Source organism: Lepidochelys kempii, chromosome 6, assembly GCF_965140285.1.
Source record: "Lepidochelys kempii isolate rLepKem1 chromosome 6, rLepKem1.hap1, whole genome shotgun sequence".
NCBI classification, from domain to species: domain Eukaryota; kingdom Metazoa; phylum Chordata; order Testudines; family Cheloniidae; genus Lepidochelys; species Lepidochelys kempii.
The window spans coordinates 95,583,946-95,604,762 of NC_136385.1; the positions used below are offsets into that span (position 1 = coordinate 95,583,946).

At 40.2% G+C, this 20,817-nt stretch overlaps 1 protein-coding gene across 6 annotated transcripts in view; it reads right to left on the bottom strand.

Annotated features, from left to right (window-relative positions):
• Positions 1 to 20,817, bottom strand: part of CEP128 (centrosomal protein 128) — a 446,273-nt gene that overhangs the window by 12,169 nt on the left and 413,287 nt on the right. For 4 of the 6 annotated variants that reach the window (XM_073349339.2, XM_073349338.2, XM_073349334.2 and 1 more), the window contains 2 exons: positions 15,062 to 15,170; positions 14,139 to 14,284 (listed from right to left, as the gene is read on the bottom strand). In XM_073349339.2, the coding sequence (XP_073205440.1) occupies positions 14,154 to 14,284; positions 15,062 to 15,170 (240 nt within the window). In that variant the 3' untranslated portion in view covers positions 14,139 to 14,153. Of the gene's footprint in view, positions 1 to 1,030; positions 1,375 to 14,138; positions 14,285 to 15,061; positions 15,171 to 20,817 lie in introns of those variants that run through there. The other 2 variants (XR_012159510.1, XM_073349335.1) reach the window with 2 other exon arrangements.

Below are 20,817 nucleotides of genomic sequence, written 5' to 3' on the forward strand. Positions count from 1 at the left end.
GATACTCCCTGGTGTGTTTGGCCAGTAAGGCACTTTAGTGGAAACTCAACCTGGAACACTAAAGATAGGCATGTATCATAAAACTGAACCAGGACTTGTGCAAATATTTAAGATTCTTGAGATAGTGGAAGATGCTACAATAGTGGTTTGTTGGGGACTTTAGTAAGCTAGGAAATGTATCAGATTTGAATGGAATGGGATCATCAGAAGCAAGAAGGACATCCAGAATTATGAATAATCAGTAACAATTTAAAATTAAGGTGAAATTTCAAAATACTTAATATAAAATAAAAAAGAATAACTAAGTGGTTATTAGAAGTTGCTTTTAAAAATGAACAATGTTTCATGCTCATATATCACCTTTCATCGAAGGTTTTCAAAGTGCTTAACAAAGATCGGCATCATCAGGTCATTTTGCAGGTGAGGAAACTGAGGCACAGAGAGGTTAAGTTATTTGCAAAAAGTCACACAGTGACTTAGGAGAAGAGCTGAGAACCAGTCTTCTGACTGCCATTCTCTAACCATTAGATAATAATGCCTTTTTGCCATACCATCGGATTATAAAATATTATATTTTAGAAATAATTCTAAACCCCGACAACAGAGATAGGCTGCACCAAACTATGATCTAAATTCTCTCCAACTTTGGGGAACTTTGGTTATAAGTTTTAAACTTTGCTGATTGGATTCTTTTCTAATAGTTAATGACCTGTTACATGGTTTTTATAAACTGAAATACCTAAAATCATGTATACATTTCGCTGCAACATATTATAAAGCCTCTTATAATGTATTGGGACAAAAGTCATTTCTAGTAATTGTTTCTTGATTATTAATCATTATTAAATGATGCCTAAATTTAAGTGTCACCCAAAGTTCCTTACACTTGTAATTTTGCTCATAGTAAAAGTTTGTGTACTAGTTTTTCAGATAGTAATCTCTAGAATCCATGTATGCTATAAGCAAGAATGAACTTTAGTCAGGCGAACTACAGAAACGAATGCAAAGAGGACAAAGCTTTATGCCATGAAACCCTTTCGCAGATGTGATACATACCGTTATCTTCAGATTTAAAAAGGCTCACTCCCCTGAAACAACTATGAACTTTCAGTCAATATTTGGCAATTGATGAGTTACTGAAGCTGCATCACTCCTATAAGTGCAGCTGTGCTTGATTGCAGACAGAATTACTGTTTTAAAACAATGGAGCAGAATTGAACCTCCAGCAAGTAAAGCTGCCATGTTTTTGCATAATTTTTTAGCTGCTCTAGTGCTTCTCTTTTTCTGCGTGTGACTTCATTTCATTGATAGTAATACTAATGGGATCTTCCTTGGTTGTATTTAAATCGAAAGGAACCATTCTTCTCATAAATGCTGGAAAGGAAAGAACAAAGGAGTGTGAGGGACCAATCAACCATCTGCAAAGAAATACTATCAATAGCTAGTAGTGTACATAGATTTGCTAGGGGCAGCTACCATAAGTTTGACCTTGGTCAATTTAGCTGGTGTGCTAAATCATATTATATTACAGTAATCTCACTATTGTGCTGTTCTTCACAGTCAGAATTTGTACATACTTGCCTGATATAGTACTACATGCAAAAAGCTATGTTAAATACAACATTTTGGTTACACATTTAAAATATTAAAGTCAGAAAATGCGAGTAATGATGGTGCTCATACAGCAACATACTATGGTATACATTTATCAACACAGAGAGTAATATAAGTGCTTATTGGTCAAGAAAAACAGATTTTTTAAGTCCATCGATGATTAACCTGCCTGAGTCAGCTTTGTTACACAGAGGAAGCCTTAACTTCTACTTTACCTGACATTTAAGAATTGTAATTATGTGCCCTTTATATTGTATTTACACTTCGCTTGCATTTAATTTTGTAGTTTTTTTAATAAGGGGAAAAAACCCAGAAAATCCCCAAAGAAAATACCCTTCTTAGTGGAACATTCTAGAGGAACAAATTGTATTGTCCCCAGTGTTTTTATGACATCAGAATTAATGTATATGCACTTTAGGCGTGCATGTGTAATTTTTTAAATTCTTGGTTCTGGGTAGTTCCACAAACTTAGCTTGAGTGCATGATATAGCACAAAGCCCCAAAGTAAATATGAACTAGATGCAGCATCTAGTAATTATCCATTGGTAAAAAGAACACTAATTGGATGATAAGGACTTGACAAGAGGCAGAGGCACCAAGTCATGAAACAGAATCAGTCATCAGGCTTCTAGTTCTACAAAATGTCATTCTTGTACTGTCCACACATGCATCACGAAAGTGTCAGAATGCTGGGCATACCGGGCAGTTTGTTATAAATATGCTTAGTGTACTTTTTACAAACGGTACTGTAATAACTTAGCAGCTCCCATCTGGGAACCATGTACCAAGGAACAAATCTTCACTCTTTAATGTAGAATTCTTCAATTTCCAAAAGTGAAAGTAAAATCACTATCTTGATTCCTTAGCCCTTAATAAATCCTTGAATTATCATTTTTCTGCACCAAAGAAACTAGAATTCTCTCAAGAATTATACAGTGTTAGCTTTCTAAGCGTGAAACCATCATTATTTGCCACAAACTTCTTTTCTGAATGCACACCCTCTTCTCTTCCACTCCCAGGTAGATCTGGAAAATTTCCATAGACCATATTAGAGAAGCACAGTCTAGCAATCTGAGCACAAGACTGAAGACAGGAATTCTTGAATTCTAATCCTGGCTCTGCTGCTGTCTCCCAGTGACCATAGGCTAGTCATAAGTTAACTACTACTGGATGCACATCAATGAAATGGGGATAATACTACTTACCTCATAGCAAGGTTATGAGGCTTTGTTGTTTGTAAAAGGGCTTTGCAGACGAAAAGCAAAAGGTAAGTACTACAATGTATTCAGTTTTGTAAGCTAAGGAGTCCCAAATCTGTGATATGACTCCCATTGCAGAACATAAAATTAAGAGGCCCCTTGGTGCTAGACAATTCAAAGGAGTAATGATAATATTGAAAAACCTAAGGGCTGTTTTGGATAGAAACACAGCGCCCCCCCGCCCCCCCTCAGTGTGAGGCTAAGAGAGGTTGGCAGGAAACATGAAGAGCACATTTTTCACTAATCTCTCAGTCATGGTACTATTTATTCTCTGAACATTTACAATGCTCATCTCCTAAGAAAACTAGAAATGCCTAATTCATTATGCAATTTCTTTTGGCAAATAAAGAGAAAAGCTATTACAGAGAGCCTGCTGGTAAAATTAAACAAATTTTTGCAATGTCATTTTTTGCAGCTGTCTGGGGAAAATAAAAATAAAACACGTATCAAGTTCCTCCCATAAGACCTAAGAACACAAGAACAGCTACACTGGGTCAGACCAATGGTCCATCTATCCCAGTATCTTGTCTTCTGACTGGCTAATGCCAGGTGCTTCAGAGGGAGTGAACAGAACATACAATTGTCGAATGATCCATCCCCTGTCATCCACTCCCAGATTTTGGGAATAAGAGGCTAGGGACACCCAGAGCATAGGATTGCATCCCTGACCATCTTGGCTAATATCCATTGATGGACCTATTCTCCATGAACTTATCTAATTCTTTTTTGAATGCTATTATAGTTTTGGCCTTCACAACATCTTCTAGCAACAAGTTCCACATGTTTGCTGTGCATTGTGTGAAGAAATACTTCCTTTGGTTTGTTTTAAACCTGGTGTCTATTAATTTCATTGGGTGAACCCTGGGTCTTGGGTTATGTAAAGGAGTAAAAAACACTTACTTATTCACTTTCTCCACACCAGTCATGATTTTATAGACCTCTATCATATTCTCTCTTCGTCTTCTCTTTTCCAAGGTTGAAAGTCTCTGTCTTTTTAATCTCTCCTCCTACAGAAGCTGTTCAGCCTAATCATTTTTGTTGCCCTTCTCTGTATCTTGGCCAATTCTAATATATCTCTTTTGAGGTGGGGTAACCAGAACAGCACGCAGTATTCAAGGTGTGGGCAAACCTTGGATTTATATTGTAGCATTACAACATTTTCTGTTTCCTTGCTTAATGGTTCCCAACATTCTGTTAGCTTTTTTGACTGTTGCAGCACATTGAGCAGATGTTTTCAGAGAACTATCCACAATGACTCCTAGATCTCTTTCGTGAGTGGTAACAACTCATTTAGGCCCCATCATTTTGTATGTATAGTGGGGATTATGTTTTCCAGTGTGCATTACTTTGCATTTATCAACATTGATTTTCATCTGCCATTTTGTTGCTCAGTCACACAGTTTTATGAGATCCCTTTGTAACGCTTCACAGTCTGCTTTGGATTTAACTATCTTGAGTAATTTTGTATTGCCTGCAAATTTTGCCATCCTGTTGTTTATCCCTTTTTCCACATCATTTATGAATATGTTGAACAGCACTAGTCCCAGTACAGATCCACGAGGGACACCACTATTTACCTCTCACCATTCTGAAAACTGACCATTTTCTAATGCTCATCACATTCAGGGCTTTGTCTCACTGGTCTCTTCACATTAAAGCTAATTTCATTTTTTAGGAGGGAGGAATGGTATAGTGGTTAAGGCACTGGACCTTAGTAAATCTGGGTTCAACTGGGCTCTGCCACATATTTCCTGTGTGACCTTGAAAGTCACTTAGTCCCACTGACTTCAATCGGGCCAGAATTTCACCCTTAATCTTCATGTCTGTCACCCAAATGGAGATAATACTATTTCTTTTATTCCACTCTTTGTCTTGTCTATTTAGACAGTAAGCAATTTGGGACAGAGTCTATGTCACTGTGTTTGAATAGAGGTTAGCCCAGTCTTTGTTGGAACCTTTTGGGGCAATCATAATATAAATAATAAAATAAAATAATAATCTGCAATAAGGAAGAGTTAAATAAAACGATGATTTTTCCATCTTTCCCACTAATGTGGGAAACATGTAAACCATTCTGTCTACCACACCATGAGCACTACAAGCTGAGCAGAAAAAGAAAGAAAATGGGAAAGATAATAAATATATGGGCAACACTTTGGGGCTTTTTTGTTTTGGTTTATTAACAGCAGGAAGTGATAGACTCAGATGGATTTCAGGGAGCAGTAAGTTTCAGACACTAAGAATCTTCTACAGCAAAAACCTGAATACTAGGGGAAAACACACAGTGAGTGGTATCTGAGCATAGACACACTGCCGAGTACGTCTCCTTTGGTTTGTAAGAAAGAGAGTACACTTCCAGCACTCTTCCTGCAAACACAGTTCATCTCTCTGGAACTACATACTTGCAAAGTTGATGACATTTTCTACAAACTCAAGCCACGTCTACATAGGGAACACTTTACAAGATTAGATATAGGTATATGATACTAGCAAAGTGCTCCGAGAGTAGACACAGCTTATACTTATACCAGGAACTCTTACCAGTATAGCATATTCCACCACACCTGAGCAAAGCAAGTTATACTAGCAAACGAGCAGTTTTGCCAGCATAGCTGTATCTACAGTAGGGGCTTCTGCGGCACGGTTCCCCCAATTTTATGAGAGATAACTCCTCATCACATCTGTGGCTGACATAGCTTTGTCGGCAGAAATCTGTGGCATAGACCTGCCCTCAGTATGCAATTTTCAAAATGTTCCTGTCTTTGTTAATTTCAACCATTTAGCAGAGTATTACTGACACACCAGATTTCAGAGTTCAGCCACTTTTGAGTTGTCTGGTTGATAAAAATATAGTAAACTTTTATTTTACAGTTGAAAAAGTCTATTCTTTTTTCATCACCCCACAGATAAAAATGGCTTAACAGAATGTTTCAGGTGTGTTTTTCCAGAAAGCTAAGGTGGTCTTAAAAGCAGGGATTTGCAATACACATTATTTTCACTACCAGCTGGTAACCAGTACAAAGGAATTGGTATATAGACTTATACAGATGTAACAGTAGACAGTTTCTGTTTGCCTTTCCAGTAATACAAGAACTAGAAGGCTCCTGATAAAATTAGAGGCAAAAAATTTAAAACACATAAAACAAATCCTCTTTTAATCCAATGTATAATTAACCTGTGGAATTTGTTGCCATAGGATATTGAGACAAAAAGTTCAGCAAAAATTTAAAAAGGATTAGACACCTATGACTAAGAGTTGAGTCTACAGTTGAAGTAACTAAGATAAAAATAGGTTTCAGAGTAGCAGTCGTGTTAGTCTGTATCCGCAAAAAGAAAAGGAGGACTTGTGGCACCTTAGCGACTAACACATTTATTTGAGCATAAGCTTTCGTGAGCTACAGCTCACTTCATCGGATGCATACAGTGGGAAATACATTGGGGAAATTTTATGTACACAGAGAACATGAAACAATGGGTGTTACCATACACGCTGTAACAAGATTGATCAGGTAAGTTGAGCTATTACCAGCAGGAGAGAAAAACAACCTTTTGTAGTGATAATCAAGGTGGGCCATTTCCAGCAGTTGACAAGAATGTGTGAGGAACAGTAGGGAGGGAAAATAAACATGGGGAAATAGTTTTACTTTGTGTAATGACACATCCACTCCCAGTCTTTATTCAAGCCTAATTTAATGGTGTCCAGTTTGCAAATTAATTATTGTATCATTATACAAAGTAAAACTATTTCCCCATCTTTATTCCGCTCCCCACCCCCACTGTTCCTCACACATTCTTGTCAACTGCTGGAAATGGCCCATCTTGATTATCACTACAAAAGGTTTTTTTTTTTCCTCTCCTGCTGGTAATAGCTCACCTTATCTGATCACTCTTGTTACAGTTTGTATGGTAACACCCATTGTTTCATGTTCTCTGTGTATATAAAATCTCCTCACTGTATTTTCCACTGCATGCATCCGATGAAGTGAGCTGTAGCTCATGAAAGCTTATGCTCAAATAGAATCATAGAATCATAGAATATCAGGGTTGGAAGGGACCTTAGGAGGTCATCTAGTCCAACCCCCTGCTCAAAGCAGGACCGATCCCCAATTAAATCATCCCAGCCAGGGCTTTGTCAAGCCTGATCTTAAAAACTTCTAAGGAAGGAGATTCCACCACCTCCCTAGGTAACGCATTCCAGTGTTTCACCACCCTCCTAGTGAAAAAGTTTTTCCTAATATCCAACCTAAGTCTCCCCCACTGCAACTTGAGACCATTACTCCTTGTCCTGTCATCCGCTACCACTGAGAATAGTCTAGATCCATCCTCTTTGGAACCCCCTTTCAGGTAGTTGAAAGCAGCTATCAAATCTCCCCTCATTCTTCTCTTCTGTAGAATAAACAATCCCAGTTCCCTCAGCCTCTCCTCATAAGTCATGTGTTCCAGTCCCCTAATCATTTTTGCCCTCCGCTGGACTCTCTCCAATTTTTCCACATTCTTCTTGTAGTGTGGGGCCCAAAACTGGACAAATAAATTTGTTCGTCTCTAAGGTGTACTCCTTACAAGTACACAAGTACTCCTTTTCTTTTTAAGATAAAAATGTTAACAGCTATCACCATGTGCTTGAGATGTTCTTTCAAAATGTGGTCTCTAGGCTCATCTTCCTGGCACATTGTTCAAACCACTTCACTCCCATCTTTTCACCCCACTCTCTCTCCATCCCCCATCCCCAATTTTACACCATATAAGGCCTTTCACCATTTAGTCCTAACTTGTCTTCAAATCTAATTTCTTACTGAAACGTCATCCCCTGACTTTGGTCTGCCCATGACGTCTGTCTTGATCACAGCTTGCCTACTTTCCTCACATGTGCCTTTGTGCTTTCTGCCATGCTGTCCCTTATATTTGATAAGAACTCTCCATCAAAATTGGCAAATTTCCCACTTTATTCTCTTTTACATCCCTCCTTAAAACCTATCTTTGCTATGATGCAAACAAATCACTACTGTCTGGCAATGCTTAGGTATGGCCTGTGACTAGAGGAATAGAGAAAGCCAACACTACAGTGGGGTGAGCGTGTATGTGTTATAGTGGAAAGGACAATGTTTCAGGATTACTTATTTTGCCCAGTGGTTAGTCCATCCCTACTATATACCATGGTGACATAAGAGTGCTATGTATCCGCAAAACCAATGGGTAATGGAATGCTGTGATCCCAGTTTTATGAGATCAGGAAGACTAACCACTATTTTCCTCTCTCTGCAGGCTTAGGGTACGAAAGCCTGGGATAGAGACACCGATCAACAATATAAAGCCGAGAAGCAATATGACTTCTGGGAAATATTCCAGGTCAAAACCTTGAAATGATAAACTGTACAAACAGAAGGACAGGAATCAATTTACAGAACTAATGCAAAGCATCTGCAATTGTTAGAAGCTTAGTAATATAAAACTGCAGAAAAACACAGTGGCCATGAAAAAAGCAATTTCTGAGGATTATTCTATAGATAACAGCCAGTAGCTGATTTTTTTTAGACTAATCTTTTTTCAGTCGCAGCTGAAAATAATATGGACTGTAAACTATGTATCTAATGAATGCCTTCTTGTCTAAATTATGCTCTCAGTTAAACCTCTTCCTTTCTAAGAACATGCGTATAGTAAGCAAAACTAGCACTCTATAAAATAGCTGGTTATGGAAAAGATATTATAATTGTAGAAATTATAACAAAAACATGAAGACCAGCCATGAAGCAGATGACTAATTGCTATCCCTTTCAGTGACTGCTGTAATTAGCATCTCCATACTAAATATATCTATAAATACACAGATTGCAGTTTATTCACTTTTTATCGTTTCTTTTCTTCTCTTTCCCTCCAACAATTTTACATAGATCAAGGTTGAATTCAATTCCAGAGTCTCCTTCATTTCTAAATTATATCAAAATTGTCTTTTCTCCTCCCTACAATGATCTCTCCAAGTCAGGGCTGAACCACACTGGCAGGGAAACATAGGGGAAGCTTGTAGTGCTACTGGCTATACTGTTTTTGTTCTGTAGAAGACCTCAGTTCCCATGTTGTCAATCTGTCTATATTTCATCAGAATATAGGAAGAAAAATATAATGTTATAAGGTCTAGCACACAGCTACTGCGAGTGACTGATCGAAAATATTATTGGTTCATATGGCTAAAGTCTAGTCTTCTGTTTCTGAACAAGCAAGGAGATAAATTAGCCACAGGTAATGAGTGACAAAATAAGAGAGACTCATTGTCAATTTTATTAAATACCCTAGGGCTCAGGAAAAGAAAATCCGATATGATTGTCAAAACCTTAAATTAGTGCTGATAAATATCACTGCTTGAAATTAGAAGTGCATGGAGTGTATGCCACTGAGGTGACTCCAATGACTGATTTACTACCTGCCTTTCAATGGTGATGGCTAAGCCCATGATTTTGTCATGGAGCCATGGACAGATGACGGGCATTAAACAAAAATTACTAAAAACATCCCTGACAAAATAGGGAGGGAGGAGGATACAGCACCCTGTCCCCCCGGCAGCAGCTAGGAGCTACAGTGACCCCATTGCCCAGTGGCTGGGAGGGTTCCCCACAACCTGCAGGGCTAGGAGTTGTGGGGGGCCTGCCAGTGGCGGGTCTGGGGAGCTGCGCCCCCCGCAACCAAAGCTGGTCGCTGAGCAGCTCCAATGTATTCCTTCAGAATCAACTAGCAAAAAAGGAGCACAAAAAGAAAAGATTCATAGTGCTGGACAGGTTCATGAGAGGATTACCACCAGATCTACAAGGATGGGTTGTTAGCCAAAATGACCATATGGGAAATGCCACCCCAATCAATTATAAAAGTTAAGAAAAACTCAGTAAGCAACAATCTTTCAGCCACATTTATGTACTTAGAAAGGAACTTTCCCCATATGATGTTGAATGCAGATATACCATAACGATTACAGTGGGATCAATGCTCTTATCAAGCAGCTGCTTTTTTTTTTTCCCCTCCAGAGCATTTAGTTTCGCTGAAAGGTCTTTTGATTAGCTCTAGAAAATGAATTTCACTGTTCATCCAAAAAACATGTACACTGTGGGGAGTGGCCATTCAAGCTTACCCCACATTACACCATCATTTTGCTCTACCCTGGTGGAACCACTCCTCTAATGGTTGAAGAAGAATTCCATTTCAAGGACCCATTCAATTTTTGCTCTCTTTGCCTCATGTGGTTGTGATATTTTGATATGGCCCCTTTTCACTAGGCACTGGACAGAAGTCCAGGACCTCATGGTGTTCACCATTATTGACGTAGACTTGAACCAGTGATCTAGAGGTGATAGAATTTTTATCCCATTACCAGTCCCCTGAATCAGGTAGACCACTGCTACTTCCCATACAGAAATCCATTAATGTTATAAAAATGATTGTTGCTAATTGTGATTCCAGTTCTTATTTGGAAGAAAATCAAATTTAATCAAGGATAGATGTAATAATACACAAACACAGACTCCACGTTTGTATTTATTCCCATCACTGCAAAGTAGGGCTGTCAATTAATCAGTTAACTCAAGTGATTAATGCAAAACAAATCAACTAGATTAAAAATAGTTTTGATTAATCACAGTTTTAATCACACTGTTAAACAATAATAGAATACAAATTTAAATTTATTGTAAATATTTTTGGATTTTTTTCTACATTTTCAAATATATTGATTTCAATTACAACACTGAGATAGTTGATAGAATGTCAGAGGTAGTTACTAGATTGCACTGCAAGACAGACTGTGTCAGGACTTCCACCTAAAAAAAAAAAAAAAGAGTATCTCTGCTGATTCTGTGGCGAGATTCCTTGTGCTGTGTAGATATAAGAGCTCAGATGTGCTGGAGCAGCAGACCAAGGGGGAATAAATTGTTAGCTTTTCTGTAGGGTTTCACAGAAGTATATTATAGTGTCATCTGATTGATACTAAATTAAGAGGTGACTGTCAAGGATTCATAACCAAGGACTGTAACAGAAGTAGTATGATGAAAGGAAGATGATAATCCCATACATCCGATGAAGTGAGCTGTAGCTCACGAAAGCTTATGCTCAAATAAATTGGTTAGTCTCTAAGGTGCCACAAGTACTCCTTTTCTTTTTGCGAATACAGACTAACACGGCTGTTACTCTGAAACCTATACAATCAATATCATTTCTAAGTGCTATAAAATTGAAGATTGCTATGGAAGCACTAATTACCACTTTACAGGATCAGAGATGGCCCATAGTTTTGCAAGGCCCTTTGTCAGGTAACATAAGTGGATGCAATCCAATTCCCTCTCTACATAGCTATTTTACCCCCACTCCACACACAGAGGGATGGAATATAAAATTGTTTCCCATCCCCTCATCACTTTCTGCCTGCCTATAATCCTCACTCAGGGTCTGGCAACCTTCAGTCTGCCAATATTTTAACAAAGGGTTCCAACCAAAACATTGTATTTATATTAGTCTGCAGGAAGCCCTGTCTAGGGTCAGAGAGGAAGAATAAGGGATTGGTAAATCTATTTGTTTACTTTCCAAAATTGTTTTTCAGAACCACAACTGCTGAAGTAGGTAAAAATTACTTGGCTAATAAACTCCTATAAATGCCACTCAGAGAATATCTCTACTCTGTATGAAGGACATGGGGATGCCTGTAATATTTTATGAATATTATATATTGTGGTTGATTGGTATTGTGTTTCATGCTATAGGATTGCAAGAGGTTAATTCAGGCAGGGGTTATTTGCACATGTGCAGGAAAGAGAACAATAGCTTCAGATAGCTCCACTTGCTGGTACTTAAAAGATAATATTGGGGTCATTTACCTCATACACTTTAAGGTCAGAAGGGACCATTGTGATCATCTAGTCTGACCTCCTGCATATTGCAGGCCACAGAACCTCACCCACCCACTTCTGTAATAGACCCCTAACCTCTGGCTGAGTTTCTGAAGTCCTCCAATCATGGTTTAAAGACTTCAAGTTAGAGAATTCACCATTTACACTATTTTAAACCTGCAAATGACCTGTGCCCATGCTGCAGAGGAAGGTGAACCCCCCCGCTCCAGGGTCTCTGTCAATCTGACTGGGGGAAAATTTCCTTCCTGACCCCAAACATGGTGATCAGTTGGACCCTGAGCATGTTGGCAAGACCCACCAGGCAGATACCTGGGAAGGAATTATCTGTAGTAACTCAGAGCCCTCCCCATCTACTGTCCCATCTTTGGCTGCTGGGGATTTTTGCTACTGGCAGTCGCTGATGGGCCTCATACCACTGTAGGCAGTCCTATCATACCATCCCCTCGATCAACTTATGAAGTTTAGTCTTGAAGCCAATTAGGTTTTTTGCCCCCACTGCTCCCCTTGGAAGGCTATTCCAGAACTTCACTCCTCTGATGGTTAGAAACTGTCACCTAATTTTGAGCCTAAACTTGTTGATAGCCTGTTTATAGCCATTTGTTCTTGTGTTCACACTGGTGCTTAACTTAAATAACTCCTCTGGGGAGCAGACTGAACTTCAAGTTCCCAGAGATTGGGGTATCTGGGATAAGCTTGCCTACCTAAGCCTACAGACAAAACAGATATGTGTGTAGACCTCTTATTGTGTTTCAAAACCTATTGTCATGACATGCTGTATATCTACTGTTGTGATTAAACAATACTTGGTTTTAAAAAGGTTGTTTTGGGTAACTATTTACCACTGGTCATGGCTCAGAAGGGAAGAACCAAGGTAGCCAAACACATTGTGTCTGCTGAGCAATCATAGTTGGTACAGAGAGTGCAGCACCCCTGTGTGACAGTTTAAGAGTGACAGAACGACAGGATTCCACATAGAGGAGGTGAGGACTCAAGGCCTGTCACCTATGTTGAAAGAAAAGGAGTACTTATGGCACCTTAGAGACTAAAAAATTTATTTGGAGCATAAGCTTTTGTGAGCTACAGCTCACTTCATCGGATGCATGCAGTGGAAAATACAGTGGGGAGATTTTATATACACAGAGAACATGAAACCATGGGTGTTACCACACACACTGTAATGAGAGTGATCAGGTAAGGTGAACTAATAGCAGCATGAGAGAAAAAAAAAACTTTTGTAGTGATAATCAAGATGGGCCATTTCCAGCAGTTGACAAGAATGTGTGAGGAACAGTAGGGGGGGAAAATAAACATGGGGAAATAGTTTTACTTTGTGTAATAACACATCCACTCGCATTCTTTATTCAAGCCTAATTTAATGGTGTCCAATTTGCAAATTAATTCCAATTCAGCAGTCTCTCGTTGGAGTCTGTTTTTGAAGTTTTTTTGTTGAAAAATTGCCACGTTTAGGTCTGTAATCGAGTGACCAGAGAGATTGAAGTGTTCTCCAGCTGGTTTTTGAATGTTATAATTCTTGACGTCTGATTTGTGTCCCTTTATTCTTTTACGTAGAGACTGTCCAGTTTGGCCAATGTACATGGCAGAGAGGCATTGCTGGCACATGATGGCATATATCACATTGGTAGATGTGCAGGTGAACGAGCCTCTGACAGTGTGGCTGATGTGATTAGGCCCTATGATGGTGTCCCCTGAATAGATATGTGGACACAGTTGGAAATGGGCTTTGTTGCAAGGATAGGTTCCTGGGTTAGTGGTTCTGTTGTGTGGTGTGTGGTTGCTGGTAAGTATTTGCTTCAGGTTGGGGGGCTGTCTGTAAGCAAGGACTGTCCTGTCTCCCAAGATCCATGAGAGTGATGGGTCGTCCTTCAGGATAGGTTATAGATCCTTGATGATGTGCTGGAGAGGTTTTAGTTGGGGGCTGAAGGTGATGGCTAGTGGCGTTCTGTTATTTTCTTTGTTGGGCCTGTCCTGTAGTAGGTAACTTCTGGATACTCTTCTGGCTCTGTCAATCTGTTTCTTCACTTCAGCAGGTGGGTATTGTAGTTGTAAGAACGCTTGATAGAGATCTTGTAGGTGTTTGTCTCTGTCTGAGGGGTTGGAGCAAATGCGGTTGTATCGTAGAGCTTGGCTGTAGACAATAGATTGTGTGGTGTGGTCTGGATGAAAGCTGGAGGCATGTAGGTAAGTATAGCGGTCAGTAGGCTTCAGGTATAGGGTGGTGTTTATGTGACCATCGCTTATTAGCACTGTAGTGTCCAGGAAGTGTATCTCTTGTGTGGACTGGTCCAGGCTGAGGTTAATGGTGGGATGGAAATTGTTGAAATCATGGTGGAATTCCTTAAGGGCTTCTTTTTCATGGGTCCAGATGATGAAGATGTCATCAATATAGCGCAAATAGAGTAGGGGCATTAGGGGACGAGAGCTGAGGAAGCGTTGTTCTGACACCTGTGTTGGGGCCACTCAGAGAGACCAAAGAGGGATGAAAGGTGCAGGTAACACTGAACTGTGACACTGTTTCAGAAAAAATACAGAGTACAATGTTGCAAATATATAGTACAGCATTCAACCTGTATATGTTGAAATTATTTGGGGGGTGTGTGTGTGACAAAATTGCAGGGGTAGTATTGTGTTTCAGGATTTTTAAAAAAAATATCTGATGCCTGCTGCAAACTGGCCTGTTCCAGAGAACAAAAAATCTCTTCAGAGGTATTTTTGTAAGTCAGTTGTGGCAGAGATGGTTTAGTAGTGTTCAAAAAAGAAGCAACTTCATCAGAGTTGGAGCTTAAGATCCCTTCAGAGTCTCCCATTCATCACATCACTACCTTTTTGAGAGACCGCTGCAGCCTCTTGTGACCCGTTATGCATAGACTCGTGGGCTAGAAGTTGCAACCAAACAGCAACTTTCCAAAAAGGAGGTCATGGATAGGGAATTCTACTTCTGCTGTTACACTCCACTGGCTCTAATGTCAGACAGAATAATTAATAGGAATCTGCATGGGGTGCTTTGGTTGGGTATTTTGCATGTGGCCTGGAAATGCAGTGTCTTTTAAAGCTAAGGTTCCCACTTCCAGGATTCATATTACAATGCATGTAATTTTCTTTCTTCTGGACTTTGCTGACAAAATGCAGTATTTCCAAATGGAAAAAATCCCAGTGTGACATAGCACTAACTACAGGATAAATTCAGTGCCTGAAGCTGAAAGCCAGCAAGAATCCTATGATGATTTCAATGGGGTCTCGATCATTCCACTAAAATAGTTTTAAAAACAGAGGATACCCAATACTTACAGCCTGAATCTGAAAGCAGTGAGCTGGACATAAAGCTGGTTTTAGTCCGCCAGTTGGAGGAGAAAGCTGCCGCTTGTATGTCAGAAACATCAGCATCCATTTTCTCATCCTAAGAAAGGCAATGAACATGCTTTCTGTGAAAAATGTGCAGTACTTAAGTTATATATCTCCTTATTTACTGAGATTAAAAACAGCCTCCAGTTTGGTTATACACAGAGATGGTATTTTTTAGCATTAAACTAATAAACTCTGATTCCAATCCACAGAACATAAATCTTGTAGTTAGGTTTAAATCTGATTTTGTCCCAAATTTCTTGTCCTTGTCAACATTCGTAACTCCTGGAAAGAAGCTACTTTCCCTGCTTTGCCCAGGGAGCTTGGCTGCTTCTTGCCACTATAACAAGCTGTATAAATGTGGCATGGTTCCTTTCCTGTATAATCACATGTAGACCCCAGAATGAAACAGAAGGACAGAGCATGCATGCATTGATGACACAACTGAACACTGATCCACATCAACTTGTTCCAACAAGAAATCTAAGTAACTGCAAAACTCAAATCCATTTTCCCCTCCCATGAATTAAATCCAAAACTTTTATCTTTTAAATACAGGTTTGATATTTCACCTATGAAAACCTGAAATTGCTTTTCCATTTTTCCTCCCAATTTTAAAATAAAGTAAAATCCCATATATGCTGTTCTTATTTATACAGTAAAGAGCATCTGGATATGTGCATACAACATATTACTTTGTTGAGAGGAGGCACTTGGTTGAGCGGCTAGAGTAGAACATTTAAACAATGCAATTTAACCAAAAATATCTGGAAATCTGTTTTAGCATTGAAGCAAGGGGTCTTTAGATATATTGCTCACCAAAACAAGATTAACAGGTTGGCTTAGTTTCTAAATTACTTTATTTCTTCAGATGAGAAGGGATGATAACACGCATGTATTAGTTCATAGAATATTATATTTTGCTATTCAATTTCCTCACAAACAGCATCAGGGGATTTTCTTAAAAGCATCCTGCAATTTATCATTCTTGTATTACACTTTGGAAACTGTCCCCCCCGCATTAATTTAGAGACTAAAAGGGAGCTTTTGTCCCATTAATGTACAGGGGATTTGCTCCTATTAATACTAATGGGAATTACACACATTAATCCCCTCGTGTGTCAACGAGGGACTTGGTACCTACAATATACACCCTACAGTAATAAACTTTAAAAGGAAAACCAAATTTCAGGATTTTTCCCTGAATATGGAACTGTAAAGCTGTTCTTCCTTCATCTTCACTCCCTCCAAAAATCCCATCTTAAAACAGAACCTATTAACAAGCAGTACTTGGGGCCAATACTTCACCTGCAATCTCTGCATTGCAAGAAGCCTCTCCATTTGCAGAGTTGGCAGCTTCTCTGTTACACCCTTCCCCACATTCTTCATGGTTTTGCTTTTTGTTGGTGTTGTTCGCATATTTAGGTTGTAAGCTGTTCAGGGCAGGGAACTTTTCTTAAAACGTTCAGTTCTATGTAGCATAGTGCCCATCACTGTAAATTTTCTCTCTCTTATTTCATTTTGTTATTCTACATATTGTTTTATCATCAGTTCTATTCCTGTGTTCTGCCCTTCCTCCTGCTCCCTTCCCCTACCCTCAGTTCTCTTTTCTCCACTATCTTTCAGCCCCCTGACTGACAGCTCAGTATTATGCATAATGTTACTCAGCCCACTCCCCACCTCCCCCATTGCAGGAAATCTGACATTTTAATCTGTCCAGATAGTACTTATAACTAACTTGTCCTGCTCTTCTAAGCAATCAGGTTTTTAGAGCCTGTCATGAGCCTAAATTCAACAGATGAAATCAGAGAGTATGGGAGGGAGGTGAGAAGGAGAGGAGCCAACTGAAAACAAAGGGACAGGGCAAAATTGATCTTGGGATAGCAGTCTACAAAGAGTGATCATGAACTTTCTGGTTTGTGTTTGTTTTTATTTTTGTTGCTTAAAATAAAATAATCAGGTCATAAAGTGAGACCAAATAGAGCCTTCTCTGAGATTAATGTGAGAAAGCAAGCTGAAAGAAGTACGTTCGGTGAGGAAGGGGTTGAAGGTTGTACAGGAGGAGGGAGGCTGACTCAGGCAAGAAGCTGTATGTAAAAAGGTTGATATAAGGCTACTGCACACCACAGAAGCTCTTTATAAAAACTCTCTTTTAACATACACTTGTTTATCACTTAACAAATACTTGGCTACTTTATACAGTGAGAGTACTGCACTGTATATAAAGTGTGAATTGAAACGGTTAGCAAGCAGGAACTTTGATCTCTCTCGATCTCCCTCTCTTCCATAAGGCTGAGTGATAGAATTGCTAATGATAAATTGTAACAATAACATAAAGAAGCAAAACAATAGTGTATTTGAGGCAGATAAGACAATTCAGTGCATGGTAAGAAATGCAAGCAATAAAGAGCGATTTCTTGAACTAAGCCACGCTGATCACTGAAATCAGATTAGCACCCTTCTGTTACCTGCTTTGAATATTCTGTTCTATTTGGAACAGCTGTGACAGCAAAGAAGACTCTATATTGTGCAAAAACCAAATTAGGCCTAATGACTAAAGGGAAGCCATTAAATGTTTCCTGTTGTCTAAAGAAAGGGGAAATTATTATTTTGGAATAATCCAAGTATTGGGTTCTTAATATAAGTTCAGATCAAGCCAGCACAGTGAGCTTGGTCATCTTAGTGCAATATTGCATTACACTCTCAGCTGATGCAGGCCTTGCTGCCAGCCAACATTTCAACAGGTTTTGAAATCTGGTAATTGCTGATGGTAACTGCTGTGGAGGGACATGAGAAGTGGGGGAAGTTGAAGGTTATCTCCAGCACTTGAACTGAAATGAATGCTGCCTTGCATACTTCCTGTTAGTGTGCAAGAAGTATAGCTTGGACATGTCAGGGAAGTCATGGGCTTCTTACTATAGCAACACTGTCAGCTGCAAAGTCAATGCCCAGAACACCTCTCTTATTTTTCTGCCGGAGGAAATAGATAAATAATTCCATGCTTATGTGCTCAGAATCTGTAGACATTAGACATTACATACTACCCCAAAACAAAACTAAGCCCCCCAAATACAACTAAATCATTGAACGTAGCTTGGAATCTTCATAGAGTAATAGAAGATTAGGATTGGAAGAGACCTCAGGAGGTCATCTAGTCCAACCCCCTGCTCAAAGCAGGACCAACACCAACTAAATCATCCCAGCCAGGGCTTTGTCAAGATGGGCCTTAAAACCTCTAAGGATGGAGATTCCACCACCTTTCTAGGTAACACATTTCAGTGCTTCACCACCCTTCTAGTGAAATAGTGTTTCCTAATATCCAACCTAGACTCCCCCACTGCAACTTGAGACCATTGGTCCTTGTTCTGTCATCTGCAACCACTGAGAACAGCCTAGCTCCATCCTCTTTGGAACTCCCCTTCAGGTAGTTGAAGGCTGCTATCAAATCCCCCCTCACTCTTCTCTTTTGCAGACTACATAAGCCCAGTTCCCTCAGCTTCTCTTGGTAAGTCATGTGCCCCAGCCCCCTAACCATATTCGTTGCCCTCCATTGGACTCCCTCCAATTTGCCCACATCCTTTCTGTAGTGGGGGGTGGGGGCAAAATGGGATGAAATACTCCAGATGTGGCCTCACCAGTGCCGAATAGAGGGGAATAATCACTTCCCTTGATTTGCTGGCAACGCTCCTACTAATGCAGCCCGATATGTCATTAGCCTTTGTGACAAAAAGGGCACACTGTTGACTCATATCCAGGTCCTCATCCACTGTAATCGCCCCGTGCTTTTCTGCAGAACTGCCGCTTAGCCAGTTGGACCCCAGCCTGGAGCAGTGCAGGGCATTCTTCCATCCTAAGAGTAGGACTCTGCACTTGCCCTTGCTGAACCTCATCAGATTTCTTTTGCCCCAATCCTCCAATTTGTCGAGGTCACTCTGGACCCTATTCCTACCCTCCAACATATCTACCTCTCCCCCCAGCTTAGTGTCATCTGTAAATTTGCTGAGGGTGCAATCCATCCCATCATCCAGATCATTAATGAAGATGTTGAACAAAACCGGCCCCAGGACCAACCGCTGGGACACTCCGCTTGATACTGGCTGCCAACTAGACATCAAGTCGTTGATCACAACCCATTGAGCCCGACGATCTACCCAACTTTCTTTCCACCTTATTGTCCATTCATCCAATCCATACTTCTTTAACTTGCTGGCAAGAATACTGTGGGAGACCGTATAAAAAGCTTTGCTAAAGTCAAGATATATCACATCCACCGCTTTCCCCCTGTCCACAGAGCCAGTTATCTCATCATAGAAGGCAATCAGGTTGGTCAGGCATGACTTGCCCTTGGTGAATCCATGTTGATTGTTCCTAATCACCTTCCTCTCCTCTAAGTGCTTCAAAATGGATTGAGGACCTGCTCCATGATTTTTCCACTGACTGAGGTGAGGATGACCCGTCTGTAGTTCCCCAGAATCTCCTTCTTCCTTTTTTTAAATATGGGCATTATATTTGCTTTTTTCTAATCATCCTGGACCTCCCCCAATTGCCACGAGTTTTCAAAGATAGTGGCCAATAGCTCTGCAATCACATCAGCCAACTCCTTCTGCACCCTCCAATGCATTGCATCCAGCCCCAGGGACTTATGCATGTCCAGCTTTACTAAATAGTCCCTAACCTGTTCTTTCACCAGGGCTGCTCACCTCCCCCCAATACTGTGCTACCCAGTGCAGCAGTCTGGGAGCTAACCTTGTCTGTGAAGACCAAGGCAAAAAAAGCATTGAGTACTTCAGCTTTTTCCACATCATCTGTCACTAGGTTGCCTCCCCCATGCAGTAAGGTTCACACACTTTCCCGGACCTTCTTCTTGTTGCTAACATATCTGTAGAAACCCTTCTTTTTACCCTTCACATCCGTTGCTAGCTGCAACTCCAATTGTCCTTTGGCCTTCCTGATTAAACCCCTGCATACTCGAACAATATTTTTATCCTCCTCCCTAGTCATCTGTCCAAGTTTCCACTTCTTGTAAGCTTCCTTTTTGTGTTTAAGGTCACTGAAGATTTCTCTGTTGAGCCAAACTGGTTGCCTGCCATATTTACTATTCTTTCTATACATCGGGATAGTTTGTTCCTGCACCCTTAATAATGCTTCTTTGAAATACAGCCAGCTCTCCTGGACTCCTTTCCCCCTCATATTAGCCTCCCAGGGGACTCTGACTCCCTTAGGGGACTGATGGGCAAAGTCTGCTTTTCTGAAGTCCAGGGTCTATATTCTGCTGCTCTCCTTTCTTCCTTTTGTCAGGATCCTGAACTTGACCATCACACAGTCACTGCTGCCCGGTTGCCACCCACTTCTACTTCCCCTACCAGTTCTTCCCTGTTTGTGAGCAGCAGGTCAAGAGGAGCATGGGCAACTTGACTAGAGTTTGACCACTGGCCTGAAAAATAGTTGAAAGAAAGGGAGTTTCACTTTGTCTCTGTTGTTTTGTGAGAATATTGGTAAGGACCTTTTGTTTTATTTTGGTCTTTGCCATCATCTGTTGCCTGTTTCTGTGTGTGATAAGTTGTATCTCTCTGACTGCCCCCTGGGTTAAGCGGGGGAGGTGCCCCTCTCTTATCTTGGATATCCTTCTCTGGATGGCAGCATGACTGTAGTCTGTGTTATGTACTTGGGATACATAACTCTTAGGGAGTCTGCCCTCTTCT